The sequence below is a fragment of the Phyllostomus hastatus genome, unplaced genomic scaffold (assembly GCF_019186645.2).
Source record: "Phyllostomus hastatus isolate PE091 unplaced genomic scaffold, TTU_PhHast_1.1 phas_scaffold_46, whole genome shotgun sequence".
Taxonomy (NCBI): Eukaryota; Metazoa; Chordata; class Mammalia; order Chiroptera; family Phyllostomidae; genus Phyllostomus; species Phyllostomus hastatus.
The window spans coordinates 16,210,349-16,234,501 of NW_025334032.1; the positions used below are offsets into that span (position 1 = coordinate 16,210,349).

At 39.6% G+C, this 24,153-nt stretch overlaps 1 protein-coding gene across 1 annotated transcript in view; it reads right to left on the minus strand.

The window, feature by feature from the left end:
* The window catches only part of COL4A1 (collagen type IV alpha 1 chain), a 156,116-nt gene that overhangs the window by 94,058 nt on the left and 37,905 nt on the right, over window positions 1-24,153 (minus strand). Inside the window, exon 2 of the mRNA XM_045821227.1 lies at window positions 516-578. Within this exon, the coding sequence (XP_045677183.1) occupies window positions 516-578 (63 nt within the window). The remainder of the gene's footprint in view (window positions 1-515; window positions 579-24,153) is intronic.

Below are 24,153 nucleotides of genomic sequence, written 5' to 3' on the forward strand. Positions count from 1 at the left end.
GGAGAAAAATATTTTAACTTTACATTTGGGACACAATAAATATTTACTGTTGTTGTAAATAAATCTAGACAAGTATGTTATAAATTAAATATTGTTTAACATGGTAATTTCAATGGAGAGCCCACAAGTTCAATAGAAATTTATTTTTTCAGAAAAAAGCTAAGTTTTGTTCTTATACATTAACTCCAAAGAATACTAAGAACTCAACAGATTTTCTCCCAACACACTTGTTCCTTTTTGAATTGAAAGAGAAAAATTAATGAAATCTCTTTTCCTACATTAATTGCCACTAATTAATTGCCACAATCTTTGAGGAGTAATTGTTAAGACTTTTTAGCAATAATGTTAAACCTGGTTTTGCTTCATTTGTATTACTCTGGGGAAAATATTAAAGTAGTAATAAGGCTTTAACATGAACTGCTGATTACTTGATTGGTTTAAATGTACTTCCTAATAAATTCCATACTGATGGACACTCAAAAGTAACTGTTGTCATTGAAGTTTCAGCTACTCACCTTTTGTCCCTTCACTCCGTGGCAGTCACATTTCCCACAGCCAGAGCCAGCACAACCACCACCCTGGAAATAAAAGAAAAAAGTATGTAAGTGGAAGAACTTTTGTAAATCGAGGCCTATATTTGAACTGGAAAGATTGTGGCATCTTCACCTAATAATGGGAAAAGTCCTACTCTGTTATTACGAACACGGTCTTAATGTGTGATATCTGCGTCTGTGCTAATGGTGCTGTCGCCTCCGTGTCCTATGGGCCATCTCTCTTACCCTAGCAGACAAAACAGCAGTCCTAGAATAGAACACATTAGAGCACTGCTTTCTCCAAAAAGCGAAGATTGTCTCATATACTTTTTGAAATGGACTCTCCAAGAGATTATGTGAACAGGACACAACATATTTGTAAGGCAATGAAAACGTCACACTTCTGACTTAGGAGTTGAAGACCTGAGACCATGGGAGATGGCTTAGGAGGGCAGAGTCCATGCTTTGGCCCTCTCATTCCCAGGGAAATACAGGGATGTAAAAAAAAAAATTTTTTAAGACATTTGTGCAAAAAAGTAAATAAATGAAGGGGTTTATTTTTAAGCCCAAACTCTGAAGAACTGATTTTAACTCAATTAAAGCTTGAATGTTCAATTAAAGAACAGTCAACAACTAAATGTTCCTTGTAGTGCATTTGTAGCATATAAATTAATGTCAGAACTGCATGGAAAAGAATTCAAGCATGTAATAAAAGCTGGAGAAGAAGGGAGCTAACATGTTCAAATGTCCACCAGGTGCTAAAAACAATCAGCTATCATCCCCATTTTACAGATTGAAAACTGAATTGGGAGGCTTCATATAACATGCAAGGATGTTGAAATTAGCACCCAACTTCAACTTCCATTAAGTAAAACTTGCAACACACTAAAAGACAAACATATGACAGTACCTACATACATTTGCAATTTCCTTAGAAGAATACAAATTTTAAGTCAAAATAGAGGTATTGTGGACAGAATGTAAAAGAGTAAGATATAAATAATTTTAATATGCTAAGTGTGAGATAAAAATGTATAGCTAAATTCTGCTTCAAGTGATATATTTCTTGAAAATAAAACCATACTGTTAATAGTATTGTGATCATGTGAAGTCTATTTTTAAACAATACATTCCTCTTGGCTCCACTGCCATGAAGTCTTCTGCAATAAAACAGCTGCATCTGAGCCCTGGCAGGTGTGGCTCAGTGGATTGAGCATCAGCCTGTGAACCAAAGGTCCCTGGTTTGATTCCCAGTTAGGGCACTGTCTCCAAGCAAGCAAGAGGCAACTGATCAATGTTTCTCTCCCTCTCTCTCTTCCTTCCCCTCTGTATAAAAATAAATAAAATCTTTAAGAAAACTGCATCTGAAAATAGGTAATTTGTAAGTGAAATCTGAAAGGTCCTTCCAAGACAGTAAACTGTTCTTAATTTTATATTTTGGAAGTGGGAGCAATTGAGAACAATCCAGACTCCTGAAATTATGGTTTTATTTCTTTCCCTGGCTCACATTAGGCAATTTTCAGCTCTCATAACCTCCTAACATTTTAAATCAATCCATGTTCATAGTTTGCTTCACATTCTGGGTTTTAGTGACCAAAGACTTAAACCTGTGCTCCAGAAGGTTCATTCAAAATGTACAGATACGAGTACTGAGAGGCTCAAGAATACCTCACTCAGCATGACCATCTCTTGCCCAGTCCCAGGTGAGCGCTGACTGCTCCCTACCTAGGTTTTCATAAAATGTTGACTATGTGGCCCTGACCAGTGTGGTTCAGTTGGTTGGAGTGTTGTCCCATAAACTGAAAGGTCAAGGATTCGAGTCCCAGTCAGGGCACATGCCTAAGTTGCAGTTCGGTCCCTGATCAGTGAGCATTCAAGAGACATCTGGTCAATGTTTTCTTACACTGATGTTTCTCTCTCTCTCTCTCTCTCTCTCTCTCTCTCTCTCTCTCTCTCTCTCTCTCTCTCTCTCTTCCCCTTCACCTCTCTATGGAATCAATAAACATTTAATAATTTAATCCTCAGGTAAGGATTAAAAACAATGTTTGACTACATGCCTCTATTGTGACATTTATTGTGTTTCCTTATTCTTCTTTATGTGTATGCCTTTATGTGTATGCCTTTATGTGTATGTGATGTACCCCATGAGCACTTCAGGGGCAGGACCAGACCTTCTCAATGACCCTGATACAAACCTTATTTCACTGAGACCACATCGGTTATAAAAACTGACATTAGGAAATAAGGAACAGCACTGACTGCATGTTGACACATCATCAACTGTTAGATCTACCCCAGTTTCGGAGTTGTTAAAATACTAATAAATGGGCATCTCAGAATCAATGAAACAGAGTAGTAGGTACCCAATTACTGTTGTTTTGTTGTTGGTAGTGGTGTCCATTTAACCATCCTTACATTAACCACTGTAGATAACAATCCAATGGCACTGGCATGTCAACTCACAATGTATTGCTACACAGCAGTCCTGTGGGAAAAAAACTCCAAAAACGGAACTCGGCAATGATTGTGAGACCACTCCAGATCACCAGACCAGACAGAGAAGAATGGAGGTTCTCGGGGGTGCAGGGGTCCCCAGAGCTGCCCAGAGCTGCTGGATTAGCCCCCGGACCAGGAAAGCCCAAAGGCGAGGCAGCTCTCAGTCGCTGGGGCTCCAGGTTGGCCTCCTCTCTGTCACTACCCCACTTCCCACAACTCTCCTGCTTCTGAGCCAGGTTCAGAAACACATCTCTGCTCTTCAAACTCTGCTAGACTCCATTTCACTCCTACAGGTACCAGAAGGAAAACCCAACCAGGTGAAGACTCATTCATTTGTGCAGTATTTATTTGTCTACCTACCACAGGAGCTTAACTGGCAGAAACCCAACAAGGGCCTGAGCGGTGCGGGCTTTTCTACTTAGAGTTTCTCAAAACTTCTAATTAGACAGGGAATCCAATGACTGAAGTTGAACATGGCTGTATGGTAATTCTGGAGTTTTGTCTTATGAAATGTTGATAAAATCTCAGAGGCTTATCTATATTCAATTGGAGGGAAGTTATAAAAATGAATTTCCTGGAACTGTTCCCTTAAGCTATCAGTAAATGCTTTAATAGCAGGAGACGCCAAATAAGAGGTTACAGGGGCACAATTGTGGTTCTTGGGGTCAAGTTGCTTGTGAGTCTCTGCCATTGAAACACACCCAGCATGTGGGTAACAGATGACCAGTTTTGCCCGGGCAGCACTTGCATGATGACAACCACTGAGGGAAATCTGAAATAAAAAATCAAGGCCTAAAGCCTTTCTGTAGGCTCTATTATTGAAGTAAAGGACCCTCAACCTGTCCCTACCAGCTCGTATCAAGTAAAATTTACTTTCAATCCTCAGACCAAAGACATTCATATTTCCTTAACTGTTTTATTCATTTTGGAGATTTTAGTACCAGTTCTGGCCCTGAAAGGCAATTCCAAAGAATTGATAATTCTAAAAATAACTAAATTAAGTTCAACTTTTCAGAACAAAAGGCATTTTTAGACCATGATGTTTGTTTCACAGTCTAGGCAGCCTAGCGTTTTATGTAAATGACTCCGTTTTTAAGGAAAAAAACTAATTTTTAGAATAACAAGCAAAAATCACAAGTTGCACATTTACTTTGCTAAACAAGATCAATTTTGAAATATCACTATTCAGGTCCTTTATAACTGCTGTCACATAGTGGCCCATGCTGGCTGTCACCCTGCCATACAGAGATATTTTAGTTGTGATTCAAGGAGCACGGCTAAAAGGAACACCAACGATACTCTGAGCATCCCTTTTTAATCACGTGTAATATATGATTTTGAAATAGCTAATTAAAATAAAAGCCTTGAGTAATGCAAATCTCAGTCTTCCATTGTGAATTACTATGTTTGAAAGGGCAAATAAGCTATATGAGTTACGCAGATTCATCATTTCTTTGGTGACCTACACGTTAAATGCTACGTCATGAATTTCATGACTTCCTGAGGAATTACATTTTGCATCTGGACCTCTCAGCAATATCAAAAGATATACATAGTCTCACAGACTCAAACAGCTCCCTACTGGCCGCACATCTGAGGGAATCTGCAAGGCTGCTCATTTTTCCCAACATCTGAAATTTATTGGGCCTCATTCAACTAGTTCCCATCCCATCTGTTTCAGATTCTAGAAAGGGAAGAACTTGTACATTTTGTGAAGTACTCACACTCTTTCTTTCCGCCTTTCCCCTCACTGGAGTGCTAGCATCAAGTAAATTAGCTCCAAGTCTCTACAGCAATGTCTGTGCTTTCTTCCCGTAAGGCAAATTGCTTAAGCCAAATCGTCATGGCAGACAAGTCGGTCATGGGGAATGTGGCTGAAGATCCTAAAGGTCAAAGAGCTGTGACTCTTGGTTTCACTTGTAAAAGAAACCATTGAAGGCCAAAAGCTGCATGAGTCACCAGGGCCACTGGGGAAAAGAGAACCCCAGAAAGCTCTCAGGGGGAAAACAATGTCATTTACACCCTTAAATCTATAGAAAATAATGAAAATCAAGTCAATGTTGACAGTCCTTTTAGCCTCTTCCCAGTACACCATCGAGCCAACAATTTACCATGAGAGTAGAATAAGTGACCTTCAGGTGGAAGCTGAACAGAATTAATTGTAATTTGAAACAGAAAAAATACACCAGTTCTAAGAGAACTCTGTCAGATACACATAGGCACATCAACAGCAGAGATCAACTTTAAACACAAATACAATTTGAAAAGAATGCAAAAGGAACAACAAAATAATCCCTAAAGCAAGTAACTTTTATCTTCTATATAAGTCTCTTTACAATATTTTTTCAGAGTATGATAAAGCAATTAATATTATTCAAATTTTCTGTCATGCCTCTATTAAAAGATTTTCAGAGTCAAACCATCAGTATTAATCCTATAAAGTATTTGAAGCTCTCCTAATTCCCAAAGATTTATGATATAGAGCACTAGTGCCAAAGAAGGAAGGGAAATAATGGAGGTCAATGACTTTAATTTGCCTATTAAATAAAGCCTATTTAAAGCTTAAATAAAGCCTATTTCCGGTCTTTCTCTGTTCTATCAAACCACGGGGGTTCTTCTCAACATTAAAGTGAGTTCCATGTGGGGATGCAGGAAGGGGAGGCTGACTAATTCTGTTTAGACAGTGCCTTTTACTTAACCCAAGGACACCTACTGCTGTGTGTGTGAGAGAGACAGGAGCGAGCAAGAGTGAGCACTATTGTGCCAATTTGTCATCTGTGACGTAACTACCGTACGAAAGTATATTTGGAATGAGTTAAGCAAAGTGAAATCCTCCATTTTGATTTTCTTCTTGCTTCTGGTGGGAGACAGATCTTCAACATCACAGTTTCAAAAAATTTTATGTGTTTCACATCCCACCAAATAGGGACATGTGGAGATCTGCCAAGTCTAAACAGCTTATCTTTCAAATTCTTTTTCACATTCCCTATGTTGTGCAAAATGTCAAAATAGTTTTGTGGTGATATTACTCAAAATAGTTACATTTGTGGTGATATTACTACCACAATTTTCTCTTGGATGGTAGCACTTCTTCAGGGAATCTTTTGAATAAGTATATATCCAACTAGAGAAATACATGGAGACAAAAAGTATTTATTAGGACTGCTTGGGCAGAAATTACAAGTGTGCAGAAACCGAAAGTGGAGCTTTCAGACCTGCCTGGTGAGATTCTCAAGCAGGATGGCCACTTTGGAAATCTGTCTGGCAGCATCTCCAGAAGCCAAGCACTCATGCAGCTCTCTCCCAGCAACTCGCTCCTGTGGGTGCTCACGGTGCTGCCTGCCTGTGTGCATCAAAGCCAGGCTCACACATGTTTATTACCACAACCATTTAACTGAAATAGTATTCACCTTTATAATGTGCTGCTGAAGTCTGAACTTTTCAAGCCTCTCATTTTTAATTCTAGTTCATTACAAAAAATGCAGGTGTGATGAATAAAAAATGACTACCAAAAAAATAAATAATTAACAAGCAACAAACACATTCTTTCTTGGATTAAAAAAAAATAAAAAAATATGGAGTATATATGTGAAGGGTTTTAATATTTATTTCCTAACTTTCGCCCTATTTGTGATTTTTAACTAGCACATGCTATTTTTGGTAACTCTTGTTTTAAAATTTTGCTTATTACCATGAGTTTCTGGAAGACTCTCTACAGTTCCATGCACTCCCCACCCTGAGAAGGTTGCCCTGAATCTTCAACTTCTTCAACAGAAGAGCACACCAGATGGTCCCACTGCAGGCAGTTCAAGGACAAGTGAAGCCATCTTTGGTGAAAGAAGTCCGAAAAGTGGTGACCTTCCGTGGGGCTGACTAACAGGGGGTACCAAGGAAGTTTCCAGAAACACTCTCTGCTTCATCAGTCTGGTCATTACATGGGTGGGTGGTTGCATCTGTAAAACTTCACTAAGCTGTGAACTTAAATGTTTTCACTTTGTTGTACTTAAATTTTTTTAAAAAAGGCCGACTCAAGAGTGCTCATAGCAGCACTGCACACAGCAGCCCCAACTGGAACAGGAGAATGTGGAAAACCCACAACCGTATGCATTCACAGACCGGAGCTGTGTACATGCTGTGCGTACACTGGCTTCAACATGGATGACCCTCACAGGCAGAATACTGAGCAAACTGAAGTGGGGCAAAAAAGAGCACACCGGGTGAGTCCATTTATGTTGATGTAAAGTTTAAAATGAAACAAAATGAAGTTAGCAGTAGCTACTCTTGGGGGTTATTAGTGATGGGGAGGAGACCCAAGGGGTTTCTCAGCTTCTGGAAACATTCTGGCTCATGATCTGGCTTCTGCTTCATGGGTATGTTCACTCCATGCAAGATGCCCTGAGCTGTGCATGTCTATAGTAAAATTTATCCTCCAAAAAGCATGCATAGAATTTTAAAATTACTAACAAAGTAGAGAGCAAAATATTGGCCAAGTATCGCAGTACAAATAAAAAATTCTTAAAAGCTTACATTTGCACATTTTTAAACTTCCAAAAATATGCTTGGTATTATAGATTTAAGAATGATTAATCTGCAAGGAGCTAACAATCCCTGTGCTTTCAGCCACATTTGTTTTCTCATTATATTATCATCATTTTGTTGTGATCAATGTAAGATAGATGCAATTCAAAAGATGTGAAAATAATTCATCAAAAAAAATAATTCAACAGAAAGGAGAATTTAATTAAATAAAAGAGACTCTCTGTTCCATCCAATCATGGAAAACTTGAAAACAGAACATCCTTACTACTTTTTAGGCTTACAAAATATTTCTGCTCTAATTTGAAAACAACTACAAGTGTTGATACATTCTTGGCAAAAAAACAAATTCGCATGAAACATTTGAGAAACAAACTGAACTTCTGATGTGCAGCCACTCTCTCCCTTATAGTGTGGCTAAGGCTTGCGCATGTGAGATTCATGCTGTACTCTGGTTCTCATTAGGACTGACTTTGCAGAGCCTGCACAGGGCTCCCAGCAAGCGACACGCATGGGTGAAATGAGGGTGTGTACTTGGCTCCTCTGACCATCAACATGGGATCGCAGTTCTGGTCTCATTTTCCCCTGCCAGACCATTTTTGTTGACTTGCTTTCATTTCTTTTCTTCCCTTCCCTCCACTCAGTAGGGGTGGATATTAAATGTCCCTGCACGGGGAATAGGTTGGACTAGAGGAAATGACAATGAATCCCAGCATTTCACCTCCAGGTCATTGGTCTAGTCCAGCTGCAAACAGATGTGACTACACTTAGTTGCCATGTGACAGTGGTTCAGTTGGCTGTGTGTGAAATGAGTCGGTGGTTGAGTGTGTCCCCTGGGACCCATGGGTAGAAACGTTGCCAAGAGATTTGAACTGGGGGAGTCAAAGGGGCTCTCCTGGTGGTTGCTGACTCACTGGCCTGATGGACAAATGCAGAGGAGTTGATCTCGGCAAGTTTCCATCCCAGGGGTCCTCCTACGCTTGCCGGAATATTCTCCCAGAGCAAGTAACTGTCCAGGGTAAAGGTGTGGACGTAGAAACCTTTCTGGCTCTAGGTGAACCTCAAATTTCCTAATTTCAGAAAGCAAATCTCCCACCAGTATATTTCTCACCCTTTGCTATTCTCTCCAGGTTCCCTGAACGCTATTCTCTCCAGCCCCTCCTCCTTCCCCCATAGAGCCCTCACCTTTCCTTCCTCCCTCCAGTCACCTCACCTTCCACACTGGCTCGCCTCATCAAAGATCTTTCACAAGAGCCACAAACATGTATTTTCCAGCCACTGTTTGAAGAATAGCAAATTTTACCTAGCCAAGCATTAAAAAAAAAAGTTGGACTATTTCCTCCAACTCTGGAAAAATGTACAATTCCTCTTTGGGGTTGTAGTACATGGAGCTCTTTTGGCTATTTTTGTTTTTCATCTTCCTCTGTCTATGGCTTCAAAATACAAGCCAGTTTTTGCTCCCCCACATGCCCCAGTTTGGCCACTGCCACTCAGATATCCACCTACATTTCTTACTTCTGAATCCCAAGTCCAGCCCCCACAGGGGTAGGTGGGCGGGAATACAAGCTGTCTCAGGTGAGCCTGGGCCATCCATTCACTCACACTTAGTCTTGGTGCCCAGTTTTGCCTAATGGATGATGAGATTTTAGCATCTACCTGCACCTGGTATAGGTCAGGCACGTCCTGATGCAAAGAATACAGAGTTGAACATGTTAGTGAGTGGGATGAGGAAGTAAGCAATTATAACACAATGCACCCTACAAGAAGGGTGAGCAGAGTCCACAAACAGAAGAGGGAGCCCTGTGCCCTGTCCAAAGGACACAGGAAACCCCAGAGCAGGTCCTGCTGGAGCAGTGTAAGAAGGCAGGCATGGGGAGAAGGCATTGCTGCAAGAAAAAGGCAAAGGCAAGCAAAAGCATAGCCCAAGAGCACACAACCCCTGGCATGTGGAATGGGATGGGGGGAGGGAGAGGAAGGGGGAAGGCCACAAAAGGGATATTGCCAGTAGTCAGGATGGAGCCAAAAACATTTTTTAAAAGGAAGTGATAGGGAGATATACTCTTCTAGGAAGAAAATAGAATGAGGGGAAGATGGCACAGGGTCCTAGTTGGGAGGTAGGCACAGGTGCCAGGTAGGAAGGTAATAGGTAAGACCACCAATTCCTGAGGCAAAGAAGGGGTCAAATTTGAGGTCTTGGCTAAATAGCCTGAGCATAAAGGCCTCACATCAGCATAGCAGAATCATGGCCCAATGTTCCTAACTTCTTTGTTTTCCTTTATATGCCAATAACTTTGATACTAAACTGAACCTATGATTGCTATCTTAAAAAGTGATAGAAAGTTTTTCTGGGAATGCTAACACCTGGGTAGAATAGGTACCTTCTTTATTAATTTTTAGTCATAAATAAATTATAGCTCAATCTATTGCACATGGAACCTTCAAGTTTAACATGTCATTCAAAAGCATGTTTTTAAACAGAAGTACAGTGTGCTTTCTCCACACTTATCAATATTACAAAAGCCACCTGGAGCAGAAGTGCAATATAGTGCATGGTTAGCAACGTACAGCGTTGGAGAAGAAATAAGAGAGAAGGAAGGAGGGAATGAGAGGAAGGGGCAAAAAAGGGGAGGAAAAGAGGACAGGGAAAAAGAAAGAAAGGGAGAGAGAGAGGAGGGAAGGCAGGACGGGGAATGTAATGGAAAAGAGACCTCATTCTAACATCCAAGGAGGTGCCCAAGGCTGTGTGTCCTGCTTACCTTTTTGGTGTGGAAGTAAGAACTTAACGTGGACTCCTTTGACCATCTTTGCTGCATGTCTCTTGTTCTTACCCCTGTATATGAACCTCATCTTCACACTTTCTTTTAACATCCTTTTATCATAATCTTGGCAACATAATATCAACATGTTATCTTTAAAATATTGTTGCAAAAGTGCCACACTTCTGCAGGAAAGTGGATTTGAGAAAGAGGTTAGAATTGATGCTCCGGCCTTAAAGGACTCCTGCTCAGGCCACCCTCTGATCCCACCCTGCAACCTCCTCTGCTTTCTGCCTTCAGAGAAATTCCTAACAGGGTCTAAATTTCCAATCAACAGATTACTTAATGAATACTAAATGATGATTTTCCTTTAGTGATCCAGAAAATGCCCTGCACATTACTACCTTAAATGACTACCTTAAATTACTACCTTACAACCCAGCAGTCTACTCTAACACCACACTACATGTATTTACTTGTTCTAGGGAAGTGACAGATAACCAGCACACCAGCCTGAAGACTCATATGAGAAAAAGTGAAGTTCATTCTTCAGTGACTTTTCCATATTGAATGGCTAGTCTTGGCTCATGCTTAACAACTTCCTAAATCCTCTCAAACAAGCAACACCTGTTTTCAGTGACACCCCCCACTTCCCCCACTGCAACTCTGGGACTAGCAGCATCCAGCCTAGATTCACAGCTTGGCTTCACCTGGGAATCTCCAAGCCCAACATAAGCAGTAGCCATCTCAGATCGCTTTAGAGCTCAGGCAGGATGCCATGGGCAAATACAGGTGAGGGCTGACCTTAGCCTGCACCACCTAGGAAACCCCAGGGCCTGTGCACCCAGTAGACAGCTAACAGACCAGGCGGGAGCACCACCACCCAGTCCCTACATAGTTGATCCTCCAGGGAAGGCAGAGGCTGGTGGTTAGTGAACAGAACCAGTCCTTGCAGCTCATTGGTCAGGGTAAATCCCTCCCATTGATCTGCCAACAGCAACCAAGACTCAACTACAAGGAAAGGGTATACTCAGCCCACACAAAGGGTGAACCTTAAGTATGCAGCTTGGGTGACAGGGGTGGCTGTTCCACTGGATCCTACAGAACACCTACTACATTAAGCTACACTACCAAGACAAGGAGTCATAGCAGCTCTACCTAATACATATAAGCAAACACAGGGAGGCTTCCAAAATGAGGAGACAAAGAAACATGGCAAAATGAAAGAACAGATAAAAACTTCAGGAAAAAAACTAAACAAAATGGAGGTAAGTAATCTATCAGATGCAGAGTTCAAAACACTGATTATAAAGATACTCGAGGAACTTAGTGAGAAACTCAACAGCACAAAAAAGATCCAGTCAGACATGAAGGATACACTAATTGAAATAAAGAACAATTTACAGGTAAACAATAGTAGAGTGGGCGAAGCCGAGAATCAAATCAATGATTTGAAACATAAGGAAGCATGAAACAATCAATCAGAACAAGATGATAAAAGAATCCAAAAAAATGAGGACAGTGTAAGCAGCCTGTGGAACAACTTCAAGAGGTCCAACATTTGCATCATAGGAGTGCCAGAAGGAGAAGTGAAAGCGCAAGGCTGGAAATTTATTTGAAAAATATTGAAAGAAACTTCCCTAATTTGTGAAGGAAATAGATATGCAAGTCCAGGAGACACAGAATCTCAAACAAGATGGATGCAGAGAGGCCCACTCCAAGACACATCAGAATTAAAATGCCAAAGGTTAAAGAGAAGGAAAAAATCTTAAAAGCAGCAAGAAAAAAGCAGTTAGTTATCTACAGGGGAGTTCCCATAAGATTGTTAGCTGATTTTTCAAAGACACTTTGCAGGATAGAAGGGAACGGCAAGAAATATTAGAAGTCATAAAAAGCAGGGACCTACAGCCAAGATTGCTCTATGGACCAAAGCCATCATTTAGAACCAAAGGGCAGATAAAGAGCTTCCCAGATAAAAAAAAAACTAAAGTAAGAATCACCAAGCCATTATTATATGAAATGTTAGGACTTATTTAAGAAAAAGAAAATCAAAACCATGAACAATAAAATGGCAAAAAATACAAATCTATCAACAATTGAATCTAAAAAACAAACTAAGCAAACAAGAATAAAAGAGACAGAATGATGGACATGGAGACCACTTTGTTAATTATCAGATGGGAGGGGAGTGCAGGGGAATGGGTGAAGGGGTCAGGTCATTAAGAAGTACAAATAGGTAATTACAGAATAGCCATGGGGATGTAAAGTACAGTATAGGAAATGGAGTAGCCCAAGAACTTATACACATGACCCATGGTCAGGAACAATGGTGTGGGGTTGCCTGAGGGAGTGGGGGATACTGGGCAGGGGGTGGGTAAAGGTGGGAAAATTGGGACAACTGTAATAGCATAATCAATCAAATATAATTTTAAAAAGGCAAAAAAAAACAGAAAAAAGTTTTGAACTGAGGGAAATAAATCCTTTCTCTGCATTTCAGTAACATTCTCTGAGAGTGTTGTATGAAATAGATTTGAGTGAGGAGGAAATGGGTATGGAGGAGATCTACAGGAAGTTCTGACAGGAGGGAATGGGAACTGAACCCAAGTAAGGAGTGGAAGAATTTAAGTGATTGGGAAGACAGAGTAGCTATGATTTAGTGTTAAGTGCAGATGAAGAAGGGGTTTCCAATGAGTGTTACTGGAAGGATGATGAGTCCATCAGTAACAATGGGAAAAAGTAGGAAGGAAGAGGGAAAGGGTTAGGGTTAGGGAAAAGGGGAAGGAAAGGAGAGGATGGAGGGAAGAAAAGAATATTTCTTATTTTATGATAGAAGATAACCAATTTTCATTTTCTCAGTTGGCAATTCTGTCAATTAGACAAATTTCATGTGAAGATTTTTATTCCAGTTCACTCTGCATATCATATTCCTCTTAATCAAACTTTATTTAACAGTTATTCATAGATGCAAGAAATAATGTAAGTCTTTATGCAAGAAATATTATTGATCCATAAGAAAATCCCCCAAATTTTTTTCAGCCAATGATTTAACGTCCTTTCCCATGAAATGTCTAACCAGAGCTATTGACCTGAATATCAACTTCCTTGATGTTCACGTACTGTCATAGGTAATGGGAGAGACCATGAATAAGATGTGGTTTCTTCCTGCAGGCACATTTTAGCCTAGAAGGAGAAAAATGCCTATAAAACTAAATAACTTGGGAGCATAACTGTGACTGGTGCTATAAAAATATAACATGCTAAAGAAGAAAAAATTATTTTGGACCATGATGATACACCAAGAGAAAGGGATAAAGATGGAAGAGGAGGAGCATTTGTTTAGTTACCACCCCACACCAGGAAATGCCCAGACACTGCATACACTTCATGGAAGTAGTAGGTCAACGGAACGCTGAGGTATGGATGAGAGGCCAGAGCCTGCACTGGCAAATGGGGACATTCCAGAGGGAGGAAACAGTGTGAACCAACTTGGAGATGAGAAATACACAGGAAGCGAAGGAACACCGAGAAACCTACAGTGAATCGAACCACAGGAACACCTACTGGTACAGTGGAAAACTGCAGATTTGGGCCACATGGTGAAGGGTTTCATGCCACTCTAACACAAGTGGACAGCTGCCACATGACAAAGAAGACATAGAATATTTTCAGTACCAAGGATAGTAAAATGGATATCCTTTCTTATTGAATAGACTCTAACCACGCTCTCTGCATCAAACAAGTGTATGATAGTGTTAGTTAATTTACTGCTGCTGCCATGGCACAGAGACTATACAGTATCCTGCTATCATAGCAATCACAGCTACTCACCTTTCTTGTCAGATATGGGACATGTTTCAGGAAAATATGCATGTTTAGACCAATCCCAGCCAGCCAGAATGAAGCTAAAGTGTAATTTTCATACCTGCACTCAGTCTCAAATGCCAGACTCATTTGTAAAGCACTTTTCAAAAATAAGTGGAAGGATTTGCATTCTCTATAAATGACAGACTCTAAAATGCTTCTGTATAGTTCCTCAAACTCAGAGGAATCATTCTTGGGAAACATCACCTGCCTCTCAAGGATAGCATTACTTGATTTAATATTTAAAACCAAGTTTGAAAACTCAATCAAAATGTAAATAAATTTCATGGAATGAAATCTCATGTAATAAACTCTGTGGAATGGCCAAAGACATAGTATAGCCATCTCTCTCTCTGTGTAACAGAAGGTCAAAGATCCATCTGGAAGATTTCTGTGTGACATACTTCCAGGCCACATGCAAGTTTGAGTAAGGCCACAACTAAAACCTTCAACAAGTTCACTGTGTTTTTATGGAAGATAATAATGGTAGACCCAAAATGCTACTTTACAAGTCATAAGTGGTGCTTTCAAAGGACCTATCTGAGAACACAAGTATAACACTTATGGTTAAAGAAGAAAAAAATGAGGTAAGCCACAAGAGGAAGTTGAATTTTTGCTGGTCAAAGCTGTGGTTTCTCAATGACAGGTTGTGGTATTCACACTGTGGCCATGAGATGATGCTACTGGATCCCTCTGAGGTTCTTATGAAAGTCATCATTTTCAAACCACATTTCTCCACTATATTCCTGAGCAGAGTCCTACTCCTAAGACTTAAAAAAAAAAATCAAACCTCTAGTTTACCAACACCTACTGAAACCAATGGTATAATTCAGCTATTTTCAACCAGTGTGGCCACATGAATTTTTACAACATGCAATACCTGACTATTTAGGGGCACTGACCTCTTTCCCCTTGGATTGTCAGTGAAAAATGAAAACAGCCAACACAACAATCATCCAGTGTGAATTAATCAAAATTACACCTATTTTTTGTCAGGTCAGTGAAAAATATAATAATATAGTTTCTGGTGTGCTACAGAATTTTTGTAATTAGTTTACATGTGCCATGAGATGAAAAAGGTTGAGGATTGCTGGTCTAACCCACTGACAAATGTAATACATATATCTATCATCATGTCTCACAACTTTCTTTTTTTATTATTTTTATTTTTTTAAAGATTTTATTTATTTATTTTTAGAGAGGGAAGGGAGGGAGATAGAGAGAGAGAGAGAAACATCAATGTGCAGTTGCTGGGGGTCATGGTCTGCAACCCAGGCATGTACCCTGACTGGGAATCGAACCTGCGACACTTTGGTTCACAGCCTGCGCTCAATCCACTGAGCTATGCCAGCCAGGCACAACTTTCATATTCTATTATGAAAATAAATATAAAGTAAATAAAATATGGAAAATATAACTCATTCCATTTTATCAGTCCCTCTATTGGAGTGATATACAAATAACCCTAGTCCCTTTATTTTCTCATTTACATTCATTAAATACTTATTTCCACATTACCTACTGTGTATACCACACAACAGTTCTGGAAAATTTGTGGAAATAAAAATATGGTTTTCTTTTTTTAATAATATTTTTAACTAGTTTTTGTTTATTTTTATTTTTTTAAGATTTTATTTATTTATTTTTAGAGAGGGAAGGGAGAGAGAAAGAGAGAGAGAGAGAGAGAAACATCAATGTGCGGTTGCTGGGGGCCATGGCCTGCAACCTAGACACGTGCCCTGACTGGGAATCGAACCTGCGATAACTGGCTCACAGCCCGTGCTCAATCCACTGAACTACGCCAGCCAGGGCTAAAATATGGTTTTCAATGGCAAAGCACTTATACTAAGCATGTTAACATCTAGAAAATTCTAGAAAGACTTTTGCTACTACTTACTGTGAATGTTTAATTAAACAAAGAGAATCCATGTTGAATCAGGGTGAATAGGACAGTGAACACAATTCAAAACAAATACTTTCTAGTGCAGTTTACCTCATTGGAAACAGAAAACATGTTTGTGCTATGTGTAAAAAAAACTATATTTTTACATTTTGATGATCATCTTTATATGCTGGCAGGCAGCTAATTCTGTGAAAAACTTCTATGTCTTTGCTATAAATTGCAGATTCTAAAGTTAAAATTTCTACGTTAACTTCTAGGTAAAGGTTCAACTTTAGAACAGTTCATTATTGTTACTGTGTTTGAGGGAACAAGGCATTATTCAAAGGAGGAAACTGGCAAGAACAAAAGCAGATGAACTAAAAGAGGGGGAATGATTAGCACAGAACACAGGGAAGATACCTAAATGCAAGCAGTTGAGCCAGCTCTTAAAAGAAATTAAATATGAATGAGCCAAAAGCTAATACAAGTATTAAAAAGGAGAACCTGGCCATACAATACATGAAAATTGAAATCCTTAGGAGAGTAAAATAATAATGATGCAATCAGCCAAATTCATGCTGATCAGCTAATTTTATCTCTGTAGATAGTACACCCAACAGTTAAGAGCATCAACATGGATTTTTCTTTGGGTTAAAATACCTGCTTTGACAAGATGGGAAAAATGACCTCCACTTCCAATTCATTTTATGACTTGCAGATATAATATCAGGTGATGATTGTTTTCAGTTGCTTTTCTTCACTTGTTTCTAGTTGTTGGGTTCCAACACTAATCTCTCATATGTGGCACAGTAACTGTTCTCTTGAATTATCAAAGGGATCTGAGGTTGTAAATTAATCTCACATTAAGAATCAACAGCAACCATTCCTAAAACTTTTATAATGCTATGAACCAATGCCACCTCAATAAGTTTATTTTTAAAAAATCAATAGCATCCTAATTAACATATAAATTGCAGTGTCTCCAGGCCCACAATGTATTTTTATTGTATCATTGTTTGTAACATAAATTTTGTGCTTGCTATTGATCCTACTTTCACAAAGAAATATAGGCATTATATGTCTGTTATCTATATACATGCAAATATTCCTTTATGATAGGCAAATTATTGAAACTTCTTGTTCATCTTTTGATCAATTCACAATGTACTTCTACAGACCCCTCAACTTGGATATGTATATTTCATTTGAAATCAGACAGATCCAATTGTCTTTGTCATTAAAAGAAACTGAGTTATTGTTTTGATTAGGCTACTCAGAGAGTAAATGAGGGTTTTTTCACCTAAGTAATTAAGATTGACTGATGGCTTATTATGCATTAGGCCTGTGATACAGCAACTAAGACAATGAATGAGGTCTCAGTACTCAAGCGGAAGCCTTTACAGCTGGAGGTTAACAGAAGTATTTACTTTAGCATATATGATAACTTAAATTAAAAGGTGTGTGACTGAAATGTATTTTAGAGTTAATAGAATCCAATCCATAACCATCTGAATGAAATGTATTTTGAACAGATAGAGTTCTATAAATTGTAAAGTACTTCCATAGTCTTACATCAACCTATCTTGAAATAGACTGAAAATAAGTAAATTTACAGTATGGGTTGTGATTCCTCAAAGGTTAATTATTCAACAACACCATGGCTTTGCAATTCAGCATATTTAATACAAGACTGGTTGAGTACATTACAGCTTAACACCTTTTTACTAGTATCCAATGAAAAAAATAAAATATATGAATAAACTAACTTCAAAATACTAGCTTTTCAGCCATAGATTTCAATTTAAGTTTAACTAGAGCTTTGATAGTCTTACCATACAAAAAATATATAATAATACACTATGGTTTTAATATGTATATTTAAAATTTTTTAAATCCATAATCATCAAATAACTTTTAGAAATGCAGAGATTAAGTTATGCTCATTCAGTACAGCTTTAGTGGTAGATGCATTCCATTGCATTAAAAATGAAAAATGCACGTAAGTTATATGCATCCTTGATCTATCAACCCAAACCCTGGTTCACATTTACTGGCAACACTGAGCAACTCTCAGCACTTCACCGTGTCAAACCCTCAGTGTGACATCTGGAAGCCAGGGACCTCTGCAGGCTCTTCTCATTTCCTCTCTGGCCCTGGAGGGATTTCTGACATGTACGCTTTACTGAACTTTCAGAAACACACAAAACTGGTTTTTTCCATCATGCTAATTTGTATTTTCTACCTTTTTAGGCAATACTCTACAGCCTTTGTTCTTCTTTTGACAAACCATCATTTCCTCCTCCTCTATCCACCCAGACACCCAGTCTTAATTATTTTTATATTGTTTTTAGCTGATTGGCTATATGTAGGTGGTTCCATCAGTGACCGACCCATGATTCACTCTCTAGTCTCATGTGACATGTTTATTTTAAACTTTGTACAAACCTAAAACAAATGTCTTAAAAGCACTTCATCAATAATAATGCTTTTTTAAAAGGCTCATCTACAAAATCTAGGTGTAGCAGAACAGATGCTGAAAAGTCTAAGGAGCTGAAGGAATCAATGGTCCATCTTTCCTCTTTTGTTTTACTCTGTTGTCTGGACAAGAAACTGACATAACACAAAACAGCACCCTCTGAAAAGCAGAGCAAATCTTTACTGCAACAATTCATTGCACCAAGAAGAGGGAAAATCTCACTGTCCAGTCACCTGTGAACAGTTTTCAAATGCTTTGGTTAAAAAAAAAAAAGCAAAAACAAAACAAAAGTAGAAGCAACAGGTTTATTGTTAAGAAGGTGTTGAAAATGTGAGAAAATGTAATAATTTTTAAATCGAAATAAGTCAATCAATCTTCTTGAATTCTGTTAACAAAGTGAACACAGAAATTGGAGGTCATCTACTCTCAACTGACATGCGTTGCACAGGTAGGGCCACTGACCAAAACATCATGTTCCCAAGCAGCTCCTCGTCTCTATGTGTGAGATGTGCTGCAATGCCCACTCTGAATGTTGCTGTCCTTGAGAGTGTTCCACCATGCAACCCAATCTTAAATCTCTATCCCGGTCTCTAAAGCCAGGAGCCACCCTTCTATTCCATGCCACCTCCCCGTTGTGCTACTAATACAAGTAACCTCTCCGCAGAGGATGGGCCCATAACGTACTGAGCTCCTACACTCCTGAGTATTAATATTTCACAAAGACCAAGTATCACCACAGAGACTATAAGACGACCTCCTCTTTCCTGAGTTTCCTAGAAGTGGAGAGTTCGTGTGTCTCATACTGACATAGAGTGTTAGCATTTTTCCGTTTCGTGAGTACAGAGTTTCAGTCAGAGAAAATGACAGAAGTCCTGGAGACTAGTGGTGGCAGCAGCTGCACAATAATGGGGATGTATTTAAAGCCACTGAACTGTACATTTAAAAATGACTGAAATGGTAAGTTGTGTATTATATGTATTTACCACAATGAGAAAAAATGTAAAAAAAAAGTATTTTTACAAATTCTCCTAACTCTTCTTAAAGTCCCAATGCTCTCCCAACAGCATTCTTGCTGGAGAATGGTGCCACTTGTAAGAGACAACCTGCCATCCTTGGGAGGGAGCCTCAAACTTCTCTGGCTCACATACACTCCCCTCACATTCCTGTAGAACAGGGTACCTTCTCTAGAAATTGGCAACCAAGTTCTTTCTGTTCAGTTCCAATTCTGGATTCTCTGAAAAAAATTTTGGTGTTTGCTCCCTTTCCACCTACCAGATTTGGGGGCCTGCTTGCTTGCTTATTTTTGACTAGATTCTCCTGAGGTACAATGATTTCTCTGTGTGTGTATGTGTTTGTGTGTGTGTGAGAGAGAGAGAGAGAGAGATTGATTTTGAGGTATAATTAACATTCATCATTGCATTAAGTTTAAGGTGTACAGTATCATTTTTTTACACTTATGAAAAGAAAGTTTCAGTACTTCTTTGACTCTCCCACAGCCCAAGAACTCCCTAGCCTTTGAATTGAGTGTCTCCTCAAATTCCTCAAAATGTATTTAAGGCTCAACTTTCACAAACCAAGAAGGAAGATACAAAATGTAGAAAGATTGCTCTATTTAAATCCCTCCTAGAAAGCACTGATATTCCACTGTTCCCAAGGGAATCTACCCAAGGGGAATACTTAAGGAATTCAGACACACATCAGGGATTTGCATTACTGGGAAGTGACCCTGGCATCTGGCTTGAGTGCCATCACTGTAAAAAGACTTTGTTTGAAAACTGCATTACCACTTCCTATGAGATTCGCCACACAAAGACGGTGTGAGGGAAATCAGCACAGAGGCATTTGGGCCCTTGGCCAGACATTGTCTCCTAACAATACACACAGTTCTTCCTATTTTCATCCCTGGTGCCCTGTCCAGTGCCTGTCACGTAGCAGGAACTTCAGCACGCTTCTAAACATAAACAAGACGTCTGAGCCTTCTGTGGAGGCCGAGCAGCACACGGACATACTGACAGTCTCAAGAGTGACAGTGAAATGACTCATGCAAGACCACCACACAGTTGGTTCGCAGAACAGAATGGGCTCCTCATTCCAGCTGTGAACAAATGAGAAGCCGGGACACACAGAATCCTGTTAAAGTAATTTCAAAAACTCTCAAGGAGCCCATGGCTCCCACCATGGCATTGTTCCTCCATTCTTCTTGCATGCAGTTCTACCCCAGATTTCAAATGAATGCAGTGTGTTGTCTTTGAACCCACATGGGAGAAGGAAGGGAAAGGAGTCAATGTGTTTTGAGCACCTAATATGTGTGTCAGGAGCCTTAGAAAGAGATCCTCGGATACTCATTTAACCATCACCAAACCATGAAAGGTGCTCAAGTTTCCCAGATCTGGAGAACCCAGCACTGCCAGCCCAGAGCGGACAAGGAGAGAACTGCACCATGGCCTACTCCCAAAGCTCTAGCTCCTTCCACAATGAGCTGCCTCTGCAGAAGCACTTGAACCATCAACCATTCCAATGGCTGCCAATAAGAGGACGACTTCAAAATACGCTTGCCCCCACCCCAGCTTAGTGGTAAAGAAACTATCCGATTGGCAAGTTGATATATATATTTATAGTGAATCAGGATATAAAATAATTTTTAGAAGTTCCATATGTGTACATAAATTTGGTGTGAGAATTTACTTACTGTTCTCCTCGCTCTGAATTCTGCTCTTTATTTGGACAAAATTACACAGAGATTAACACCCCCTGAGATGCTTTTATCCCTTAGTCATGCTACTGTACTAAGAGGAATATGGTGCACTTGACCCCAAGAGTCTGGAGTTCATACAACGGGAAGGAAAGTATAAACAATAATATATTTTCAGGGGAAACACATGTCTCCTGACCCAGCTGCACTAATTAATATTACCTACCTGGAATTTCCAGGTTAGGGGTTTATATTTCCAGCTGTCCTAATCTACTGCCCTTCTAAATTTTCCACTCAATCCTAATGCTCCCCACCCCACCCCGCCATGAGTCTGCCTCTTTCATGATGTCTTCCCTGTCAAACCTAGGTTATAAAGTCAATATGTCACTTTGAGTGTTGCAAAGAGTCAATCATCACCCCTGCTCCGTGGACCTCAGGAGCATAACGGAGCTCCTCACAGGGCAGAGTGGAGAGTGGTGGGCTCCTTGAAATTATGAATCTAAACTTCAGTCAAATTACACAAACTTCTCCCTACTGGATAGCTTTCGCTGGGTTCTTGCTCTTCAAACCTTCCTGGGAAATACCCATAAAATGGAAAGCATTTGATGAAAATGGAGTCAAAGAATATGTGGCATGTCCTTCTCTACTCCAAGCCAGAGAGAAAGCCACCTAGACCACTATGTGGAACGATATCATACCTAATCCAGCACGTCAAGATCGGGAACTTAAGTTCCGATGAGAAACTAGAGAGCACTGAACAATCAAAGAGTACTGGGAAACCACCCAGTCGTTCCCATCAAGAGAAACTGAAGCACATCACACCCTCACAAACCCACTCTGAAAACCTGGATTAAAATGAGCATGCTTCATATTATTTTTACCATCAAAATGGAATTGATGTTATTTTTTAAATGAATAAAATATTAATTTTACCTCTTCTGTGGGATAATAAAATCTTCATCAATCACATAATTGGAAAAGATAAATAGTTGAAGTATTGTATTATTTTGAAGATCATTTCTTACAAACACTTATTAGGGTTATGTTATAAACTTTAAAGAAAGGTAAGCTCGACTATCTCTGTTAAAACCAAATCAAAATAAATCTCTAACTATAAATCTAAGAAAATTCCAAATTAAATTTAAAGGTTTACTATTCTTTAAAAACAAAAGTAGGCCAGAATTTTTTTTTTCAGAGCAAAAACATCTGTCAAAGTTGTGTCAAAAGACCAAGTTCAGAACATCCTTGTCCCAAGAGCTGTTTGGCAGTAATGTCAGGGCAGCAGCTGTATTCCCAGCATGTGCTCTAAGTAAGAGACTTTCCCAACCAAATGCTCCAGAACATGGTCCCCACCCTCTCCCAAATCAGGAATTCAGCATGAGGGCCGAGCAGGCATTCAATCCGTACTTCTCATGAGTCTGGGTTAATGAGTTTCTGAGGTTGAAGGCCCACAGACTGTGGTCTTTATTCATGGGAGGAACATAGACTAAACTTTTAAGGAGCTGTAAACCATAAATGTTCTCAGTTCTCAGCAACATGTTTCCTGTTCCTGGGAGAATCATTAATTCTGTCCTCTGGAGTTAACTCAGTCAACTGCCCAGGCTGCACAGGCCTCAGCCAAAAACTGAAAACTTAGCAACCATCCCTCCTCACCACCTTGCGGCCCATGTCCAAGTACAGGTTCTGATAATTCCTAAGAGCAACAGAGGGAAGCCACAAGCAGAAGAAGGAGGGAGAAGAAAGAAGTAAAAGGTTGAAATAATGTATTTTAATGGATGCATTATCATGCCTCACTTTTCTGAATAAATCAAGGAATGACAATTCTAGTCCCATACATTAATTATTTAAATCCAAAAGTTATGCATTTTTTTAAAGATTTTATTTATTTATTCTCAGACAGGGAAGGGAGGGAGAAAGAGAGAGAGAGAGAGAGAAACATCAATGTGCGGTTGCTGGGGACCGTGGCCTGCAACCCAGGCATGTGCCCTGACTGGGAATTGAACCTGCGATGCTTTGGTTCGCAGCCCGCACTCAATCCACTGGGCTATACCAGCCAGGGCAAATTATGCATTTTTTAAAAAGGAAACTGTTTTTATATGCTACTTTGGTCCACTGACTCAAATGTATTATATAATTCTCTCCCCTTCCTTCCCCTTTTCCCCCTTTCTCCCTCCCCCATTACACAGGAATTGGTGGGGGTGGGGGGATATAGTGGCCATGTCATCTAGAGCTATGAGGTAACAGGGACACTGGCCCCAGACCAGATGAGCTCAGGGGGCAAGGCCTCCTGAGTTCTAGGATATTCTTTTGACACTTTTCCTATTGTCTCCTATTGTGTTTTATTTTTCTTCACCTCCTAATCTGGTACTAAAAGCCAATCTGTGTTAGAATGCTGACCCCACTAAGCAGAGCTAGGCACTCTGCAAGATGAGCTGTGCTTTGCAGCATGATTTCACCAACACTTGAGGGTTCAGAAGACTTTGTATGTCCTTCTCAGGTCTCAGCTATGCTCCAAATGCCTCAAGTTCAAATGTAAGTAATCTAGGAGCAAGTGAAGCATGACCTCATTTCCTTTCAGTGAGATGAAAGACAGGATAAAGAAGAAAAGGTAGGAAGGTAGAAAATCACAAAAAGATGAAAGAGAGTGGAAAGTCAACTGCAATCAAAATTTGATTTATTTCCTATGTGCAGATTGCATAATTCTCCTACACAGGCAATTTGAGTACATCAACAAAGCCAGAAAGGCCTGGAATATGTTCTAAATAACTAAGAATATCAAAGCAGCCCAAAACAAAAGGACCAAGGAGGTAAGCCACAGTCCCCATTGTGAGAGAGTGCCATTTCCTTGACTAACACTGTATACAGTTACAGCTCATATTGTTAACTCACAAATGACCGACATCTATACCTGCACAAAAGAT